At 31.7% G+C, this 9,211-nt stretch overlaps 2 protein-coding genes across 3 annotated transcripts; one reads left to right on the top strand and one right to left on the bottom strand.

The window, feature by feature from the left end:
- Nucleotides 1-198: 198 nt before the first annotated feature.
- On the top strand, nt 199-2,623 carry Ndc80 (kinetochore protein Ndc80). The gene is made up of 2 exons (XM_029311548.2): nt 199-513; nt 897-2,623. The coding sequence occupies exons 1-2, from the start codon at nt 345-347 to the stop codon at nt 2,597-2,599; spliced, it is 1,872 nt and encodes a 623-aa protein (XP_029167381.2). The 5' UTR covers nt 199-344; the 3' UTR covers nt 2,600-2,623.
- A 2,467-nt stretch (nt 2,624-5,090) lies between these two features.
- On the bottom strand, nt 5,091-9,187 carry msl-2 (male-specific lethal 2). 2 transcript variants are annotated; one of them, XM_085485050.1, is made up of 4 exons: nt 8,423-9,187; nt 8,052-8,284; nt 7,451-7,648; nt 5,091-7,358 (listed from the first exon to the last, which is right to left on the bottom strand). In XM_085485050.1, exons 1-4 carry the CDS (start codon nt 9,009-9,011, stop codon nt 7,086-7,088), a joined length of 1,293 nt encoding a protein of 430 aa, XP_085341176.1. In that variant the 5' UTR covers nt 9,012-9,187; the 3' UTR covers nt 5,091-7,085. The 2 variants fall into 2 exon arrangements, with proteins under 2 accessions (XP_085341176.1, XP_029167390.2); XM_029311557.2 differs by having other exon boundaries at nt 8,121-8,284.
- Between the last annotated feature and the right edge of the window lie 24 nt (nt 9,188-9,211).

Genomic DNA, 9,211 nt, shown 5'->3' with positions numbered 1-9,211 from the left:
ATATATTTTTTCAGCAAAAGGAGAAAAATAAATTCTTCACGCTGATTGGTCGATCGAAGATCCGTCAGACGTTTCGATTGGCTGCTGAGCTAGGGAAATCTAGAGTTTCCAAAAAACCAACCAATCAAAACGTTCGGAAAAATTCCCTATTTTTGACAGGTTGGTGTCACGTGTCACCCGAGTTTCTTCGGCGGTTTTTAACCGTTTCAAAACTTTGAAAATCCTTGGTTAAGTTAGGTCTCCTTGAAGAAGACGCAGAAGAGAAGTATAAATGCTGGATTTTAGGGAGGAAAACATTCACAAGGAGAGAACAAATTCGAATATATCGGACAGGATTTCCCAGGATGGATAATCGTCGTTCCCGAAGTGAGCAGCGAAGGACGCAAACGTTGAAGCCGAAGAGAGTCTCGACGAACGAGAGTCACATTCCCAGGCCCCGCTTCAGAAGCTCCTCCAGCGACCGGGCGGGATCGATCGGCGCCAGGATATCGTATTTAAAACCGCCAGGATTAGGTAATTCAAAAAGTGTTTATACAGGATTGGAATAAATGTTTCTTTACACAAGTCTTTTCTGATTTTTTTTTAAATGTATTCCCACCTAATTGGATATGCAATTTATAATTTATTTATTTACAATAATTCACTCATAATTTAGTTATTTATTTATAATTTATTTATTAATTTATTATACATATATGTATATATATTTATTTATAATTTATATGTATTTATATTTATTTGTTTATAATTTATTAATTTGTTATATATATATATATTAATATATAAAATAATATGTGTATTAATATATAAAAATAAATGAATATTTCTTTTATGTAAATCATTTTATTAAATCTTTAAATCACAGCGCAGAGATATAAATATATTTGTGTGTACAGGTTTAGGTAGAACTCCTCTACGTGCATCGACAACTATAGCTACACCTCTGAAAGGTTCCGCCAAGCTTAATTTGCCCAATTCAGCACGATCTAGTGGATATGCGCCAGGTCGATCGCCATCAAGCGAGCGAGGAGGTGTCAAGGGTCCCAGAAAGGACACGAGGCCCTTGGCAGATAAGAGTTATCAGATGGATTTACTCCATAAGATAGACACTTTCTTTTACATGAATCAGCAGTCGAGCATGCTCAATAGCAGCGGCAGTCTAAAGCCTGTCACGTTGAAGATATTTGTAGAAGTCTCTGCTTTTCTGTTGAAGATCTTGGATATCAAGCAAGAGCTCACATCGGCAAATTACATAGAAGAGCTTCCAAAGTGTGCGAAGAAGGTGCATTACCCTGGTGTGATGACCAAATCATGGTTGAAAACTGCCAGTGCGACACATTCCTGGCCCAATGTTCTTGGATGGATCGGTTGGCTGGTTGAGGTGTGTCAGGTAAAAGAAATTGCGTTCAACGCATACCAGTTGACAACTTTACCCTTCATAGGAACGGAACAACAAACTCAGTGTAGCAAGATAGAATTCATAGCACAGTTAGAGTGCTATAGAGCTTGGAACGAGGAGAGACACAACGATGAAGCAGAATTATTGGAGAGATATAAACAGGACATTGCAGATCTGAAAGGTGTCTCTGAGGGAGATATGGTTCAGATCCATCAACAATTGGAAGAAAATAACTCAAAATTACAGATAATGGAACAGGAATCACGGGAAATCGACGAAACCGTAAAAAAATTGAGCGAAAAATCATCGTCCTTACACGACAAGGAAGCTATGCTGCTCAACAGCATCAAAGAGAAGGAAGATTATATAAAAAATATTTCTGACGAAACAAAACATTTGAATATGGAAACTGAAATTGTGAACGAGCAAATTCGAGTGGCAGATACACAGTATAAAGAATTAATCTCAATTGTGAAGACTCAACCCATGTCTAAGTCTGAAAAGGAAAAGATTGTCCAACAATGCACGGAAATACAAAATTCCATATATGGATTTGATGAGCATTTGACAGATTACGAAAAGGAATTGTACACCTTGGACATCAATTTAGCATCCTGCAATAATAATCTCAAGAAAGCAGTGTGGGCGTATAATAAAGAGATCTTTATGCATGTCGACAACGACATCGATGTGAATTTTGATGAATTAAAATTGCCGGAAGAAGGATTGTTTAATCCACAGATGATAGATGTTATGAAGGAAAAATTTGCTTTGATGAATAATTTCAAAGAATTATTGGCGAAGCAATGCAGCGAAGTGGACTTTCAAATCTGTTCGGAGGCCACAAAACTGGAGAAACTGGAACAGAAAGTTAAATCTCTTGTAAATGAAGAAAAATTGGAAGAGGAGAGATCTTGCATCGATAAAATGAAGGCAGACGTGGGAAATGAGAAAATTGAATTGACGAAACAGATAGAGGTGTTGAACAATGAAATTAAACACATACAGGAGACGATGCCAGATGTACGAGCAATAGATCTAGAAATAGAAGAGGCTACGGATAAATTAGGTGCAATTACCAGAAGAGAAATGTTTTTAGAAAAATCAGCCGAACGATTTTTCAACAAGTTCTTTAACATTATCGATGAACATAACAGCAAGCTGTACAATATTATAACGAAAAAAAAACGCATGGAATAAAATGTAAAATTTTTATATCTTTCATATTATTTGTCATTATTATTTCCATATTATTCCATATTATTCTATTATTATTTTCATATTATTTGTCATTTATCATTATTTGTCATGTTATAAAAATATTTACATGGAGATGTAAATATTCTTATAATATATAACAAAGTATATGAAAAAGAGTAACAAACATATATATATTTATATTATTCGTAATATAAAATTATATTCGCATTGTTCGTAATTTAGTAAAATAGTAATAAATACAAAAATGTTATTTTAAACAAGGATTTTAATAAATAATTTAATTTTTTCGCATAAATTCTCATATGTTGTTTATGTATAAAATAAATGCGCAGATTTCTTTTTTCTTTCCTTTTTTTTTACAAAATAATGCAAATTCTAGTATGTAAAATATTTTTATTCTATTAGCTCTATACGTTTATGACAATATGCAATCGCATTTTTTTTCTTTTCCTTTTTCGGATAAGTTTTAACATGATTCGACAAATTACACAGTTAAAACATACGTCCCTTAACTCCATGATGTACATGATACATTAATAATTTATGAATAACAAAAGATTTTAACGAATACTATGTATACTACATACAAGAGAAATGTTACAATTCCGATGAAATATTCACATTTTTCAAGAATTATATATTTTACAATATAAACTGCATTTCGACTCTTAATTGTATCATGAATAATTGATCTTCTATTGAGGAGTAACTTTCTAATTTAATTATAGTTTGCTGTATAATTTCACTTTAAACTTTTTGACTTGAACAATTTTTATTTTTTGAATTTTTAAAAGTTCTATTTAAAATATTAAAAATTATGCCATATGTGGCAGAAAATGGTGCTTCAATTAAATATTAAAATGTGACTTATATGTATGTGTTTTCTATTCTGGACACTGTATTATTATTATTGCTATTTTCTATGAATAATTATGCTTTATCGATGATCAAATCATGATCACATTTCTGATCAATATTTTTAAAGTCACTCCTCAATTATACCTGAATGTACCATTTAAACTAGGTCCCAATTGCTGTTTTTGCCTTATTGTAATATGTACATATATGTGAAACATAGTTATTAATGTGCTATGTTGATTAAAATGCATTGTGCGATACCTAATAGAATCGATTTTAGAAAATGCGATTTTTTTAAAATTTATTTTCTGTTACAATTAGATTTTAAAATAATTTAAACAATTTCCAATTTATTTTTTAGCTTTACATAAGACAAAATTAATAAACAGAGCAAGATTTAATTTATTATATATATATCTATATATTTGTATGTAATTCTCAAAATTATAAGTTAGTCAACTTTGAGTGAATCAAAATATACCAATTAGATTAATATTAACTTTTACATATAAAAATAGATAATATTACATTTTTGCATTAATTTTATCTTATGTTGAGCTTTATTGCATATTGCCTTATTATTTAATGTGTTTGCGGATCATATACTGTATAAATGTTTCTTATTCATAAGATTTACAAAGGATTTCGCCCATATGTATTTATTTTATTTCGATATTCTCTTTCTGTTCACGTTTGCTGAACCGTCCTATCGCAAATTATGAGATCATTTATGTGCTGTTAGAGTGTATTGTGCTATTGTGTCGACTATTGTTGTGAAAGAATTGATATAAGTATCTTATTTGTATCCAAGCATGATTACATATGAGCAACAGTTGATGGATTTATAGATATTTTAGAAGAGTGCACACATACACACACTCACGCACACATACACACACAGAAATTAGAAAATATTCTACATACACTTAGTAATTTTGTACTAATGTTTCGTACGCTTTAAATGTGAGTAATTAACATATTCGATTATACGCGAAATTTAATTAATATTCTAAAATTTGCTATTCTTCATATCGACAGAATTATTTCTGAAAAATACAGTTTATGCGCCCTTTTGACATAATTTACCTAATAATGTATACATTTACATAATAATGTATATAATTATATATATATATATATATTATAAATTTTATGATATATATGTATATAAAGTCACCACGCAGGATTGGATTTAACTTTTTGTTGCCCACAGAAACATAAATAGTATTGTTTGAAAAAAAAAAGATATTATCTGCATATATTTTTATACATTTATAATTTATTAAATAATTTGTATATATATGTGTAACAAAAATAAGTAATATACATATCATATACAATAATAAGAAATAAAGTAAATATAAATAAATTTTGACATACAAACTATATTAATTGCTATTATAAATAGTGTATAATCTTGTATATCTAATATACTCTTTATTGCTATCTCTCTGATCGGTGACACGTTGCAGATTTTATTAATAATAACGTATATACTTTATAAGAAAAAATATTATCAATAAAAAATAACATTTTTATTTTACAAAGTATTTATATAAAATAAAGAATCTTTCTTATTAATAAAGAATAAAAGAATTCTTATCGATATATATATATATATATATATATATATATATATATATTTTTTCTTTGTAAAATTTTTTATATTAAATTTATTTTATAATAATTTATAAAGTAAATAAAAATATTTTTTCTGCTTTTGAAGTGTGGCACGACAAAAGATAAACTTTTAAATTCAATGTTTTTTTTATTAATAATTAATAAATTAATAATAAATTTTTGAGAATTTGTCGCCTTATATAGAATTTACATTTGTAGTGATAGAAAAATCCAATTCTGATAGTGACGCTACTTAACATGAATCTGCTTTCAAGTGAAATTTCAAGGCAAATAAAAACTAGGCATTTATCTAATTATATTTTCGACAATCTAAAGTAACATAAAAAAAAAAAAAAAAAAAAAAAAAAAAAAAAAAAAAAAAAAAAAACAGTTTTTACAACCCGAATTACGTATGTATCTTCTTATCTCCCTCATTTATTATTTAGATTATTTTCTGTTAGTATACGTAGCTTATTCACTTAGAGTATTTGTCACATTATTTCGATGCAATTATCTTAAATTGTAGGAAAATTTAACAAGTTGCCGCCCCACATCACTCACCCTTTGCGTTTTATATACTTAAGGATTGTAAAAATTAGTATGCAAAATAGATAACGATCTTTTTGTCACATTGTATGTACAACTGGCAAGTTGACGAGATATTTTTTGACGCGTAATGTTCAATTCATCAGCTTTCTCATTTTTTAATTTAGCTAGCTTTTGTTTCAATTAATTCAGATTAATTTAGTTAGAATACACATATTAACTCAAAATTTGTTTCAATACACATATTCATGTGCATCTATCTATAAAATGTGCAACATTATATATTAACGTATCTTTACGTAAAATATGAACAAAATTTATGTTTACGTAGAAAATTATTAGAATTATGTGAATACATGTTTACACATATAGTAAATCATTTGAGAAATATTTTCATGTACGAAACTTGCCTTTTATACTATACAATTAACAGAACAATATTCAGCAGAAGTTATAAGCATCTGCACATTTTTAAAACATGTTAATAATGCATAAAACGCATCATCATATATAATAAAATAACAGATGATAAATTATAACGATGATAGATCTTATAGACACAATTGACTGTTGTTATGATTAACATGTTCTGTGCCAAACTGATTTTTGGTGACTTTCCATTCATGTTATCTCATAATTTTGTTTATAATATATATAATATTTCAAAGATTGCAAAAATTATTATTATTAAGAAACAATGTAACTTTTAAAATGGTCTATAGAACAAAATAAGACAAAAGAACATTATTGCTATAAAATAGAAAGAAAAAAAGAATTATGTATAATAGTTACATAGTGTCTCATTGTTTTATATACATATACAAAGTGCATTTTTTGCATTATATATCTTTATGTTGTTTTATAAAATAAATATATAATTCTTTGGGTAAATATTATCATGACTGTAATCAAGTGTTTTTCAGACTGACAAGAAATAAAACGAGTCTTGATATAAAGCTTGACAATATTTAAACATATATGATATGACAACTTGCACTATGCATTTAGGCATCAATACATGATTTTACAAAATATTGTATAACAATATATCATTTAATAAAAAAAAAAAAAAAAAAAAAAAAAAAAAAAAAAAAAAAAATTAAAAAACCTGAGTGGAAAGTCCAGTGGGACATGGAACGTGTTAAGCATTGAATTAAATTTTTCAGTTCATGTACAAAATATTTACACAAATATATAAGAGACAGTAAACACACATACATATATACACATATATATATGCATGTTTATTATCGCCATTGCTAATTTTTAATTGCATTATTTTTGATTCTTATAATTTTCATCAATAGATTCGATCAGTTTCGATTAAGCTATTTACATAAATGCGTCTTTTTCTGCTTAGAACTAGAGGCGGACTCGTTATAAAGTAATGTTCCTATAGGTATTTGTTATCACCTTTGCAAATATTCATTTAAATACTTTGTCACACATCAATTTGTACATCACTGTCTTCCGCTTCACTTTCAGTACTCACCATAGCGTCTTCCCCCACTAACAGAGCAGCCGGTAAGTTTTGCGGTACATTGTCAATATCTAGTCTTGGAGTAGAATACACATTTAAAACTTGTATTGTTGTAGGAGACGTCGACAGACACTGCGGTACAGTTCCCAGAGGGTCTCCGCTTAGTGCATCGCAATCCAGAGAGGTGGACAGTTGCAATTGTAAATTATGAAGTTCAGGAATATGTGGACGGATCTGAAATATAGACAAGAATTAAGTAAGAGGACAAAACAAATGCTCGAGAAAAGAATTAGACAAATTTTTTAAGTAAAGTAAATTAAACTCACCTTTAATCCATCTGCCGTATGAGGATTTCTGCAACCTCTACACCTACACTCTACACAAGGTTTACTTTCCACATAACAAGGACACCTTTGACCGCAACAGGTAAGTTTCCCAGGTATCGCAGTGGCGTTGCCGCATCTGCATCCTTTCCTTTTACTTCTAGCGGAACTTGACCTTGGCTTCTTAAAACTGCCCGAGGACTGCTTACAACAAAGCGAGTTCTTATATATTTGTAAAGAAACATTGGTATGAAACTAGACATTATAGATCAATGCAGAAGTAATTAAATTAAATGTTGGAACAAAATATGGACAAAAACATCTGCATTAATCTTTCTTATGGGACCTAGATGAGTCTCGAGATATTCTCTAAAACTAGTATTAGTGCAAAAAAAAAAGTGAAAGCGATAAATATGTACAGGTAGTTAATCACCAGTATTCAGCTACGTAATTGTTAATAGGTCAGAAAAATTATTGTACCTTACAAGAAGTGTACCTTACGGAGGACGCGCATATCTTTAAGCATTTAAACGAAGATTATAGTGCAAATGTAAAAATCCTGTAAGGTCGTATATAAGCTTAACCGAGTATCTATTGAAATTACTTTGCTCTTTGAAGACTTTTTCTCAGAAGGGGTCCCATATCTAAGGTGGGAAGACGGAATGCATTTTACCCCTCCTACAGAGCTGTGCTGGCTCCCGTCAGTCTCCTGTTGACTGGTCTCCGTGTCCTCTGTAGCAGCAGCCTTACGTTTTATCGTAATTTTGTTACCAGATCCAGCGTACATCACAGAATATATTGAGGATCCATTGGATACCGTGCGAATCGTTGGCGATTCTAGTTTGACAAAAGTAAGAATAAATAAGTACAAGAAGAATATATAAATATAAGAATATATAATACATAATAAAAATATATTTAAAATACGTACATCATTTCACATGAATAAATAACATACACCAATGATGTACGCACCAGGTATACTCTGGGATATGGCCTCGGTGGTCTGAATGCTGTTACCCTGAGTCTGCGTAGAGGTGGTACTGGTATATACACATGGTAGGATGCTGTACGCAGACTTGGACAGGCCAGCGTTGCTCTTGAACTCATCCTTGAAACCCGCACCCTCCTGGATCAGTTCCATCAGACTGCTAGCACCAATTGTGGACGGCGCCCCGTTGGTGGTAGCGCTGTTCGCGGACGTCACAGACAGCAGAAGGGTACGGTAGACCCCGGTGCTGGTGAGGTACTCGCACAGCTTCTTGTAGCACTGCAATAGTATCCGCAGCTGCACGTTCTCCACGTACTTGTCATAGTCCTTGCACCAGCCGCAGGACGGCTTCAGCTTCTTGCGACCGCCGCGGCATCCCCGGCACACGTGGTGCTGACAGTTGGTCTCGGTCGGAGTGTGCGGCTCGATCAGCAGGTTCGAGCAGACGGTGCAGCTGAGACTCTGCCGGAGGTAGGGCACCAACCTGTACAGGTCCGTCCAGGAGTTGGGGTCCTCGGCGTCCGCCTGCAGCACCAGTCGACACGTAGACACGTACAGGCTCGTCGCGTTCATCGCGTCCTCCTCCTTCTTCCACTGTCCGCATGCGATGACACTTTGATTTGTCACTTGTCACTTTTCCTCTCCCGAGAGGAGAATTTAAATTTCCTTTAATTAATAAAGGGAAACTTCGGACGCTCCGCGCGTAACCATCGTCCTCGCGCACACAAACAAAACATACGCCATGTTTTTCGAAGGTGACAGCGCGCTTCTGC

Source organism: Nylanderia fulva, unplaced genomic scaffold (assembly GCF_048542155.1).
Source record: "Nylanderia fulva isolate GAGA-0341 unplaced genomic scaffold, ASM4854215v1 Scaffold337, whole genome shotgun sequence".
Lineage (NCBI taxonomy): Eukaryota > Metazoa > Arthropoda > Insecta > Hymenoptera > Formicidae > Nylanderia > Nylanderia fulva.
The sequence above is the reverse complement of the archived record's forward strand: the minus strand, read 5'-3'. Positions and strand labels throughout refer to the sequence as shown.

Coding starts and splice junctions, on each gene's coding strand:
- Ndc80 (XM_029311548.2), top strand. CDS start 345: ATGGATAATCGTCGTTCCCGAAGTGAGCAGCGAAGGACGCAAACGTTG. Junction 514..896: donor TTTAAAACCGCCAGGATTAG/GTAATTCAAAAA, acceptor TTGTGTGTACAG/GTTTAGGTAGAACTCCTCTA.
- msl-2 (XM_085485050.1), bottom strand. CDS start 9,011: ATGAACGCGACGAGCCTGTACGTGTCTACGTGTCGACTGGTGCTGCAG. Junction 7,649..8,051: donor AAAAGTCTTCAAAGAGCAAA/GTAATTTCAATA, acceptor TGTTGTAAGCAG/TCCTCGGGCAGTTTTAAGAA. Junction 7,359..7,450: donor ATACGGCAGATGGATTAAAG/GTGAGTTTAATT, acceptor TCTATATTTCAG/ATCCGTCCACATATTCCTGA.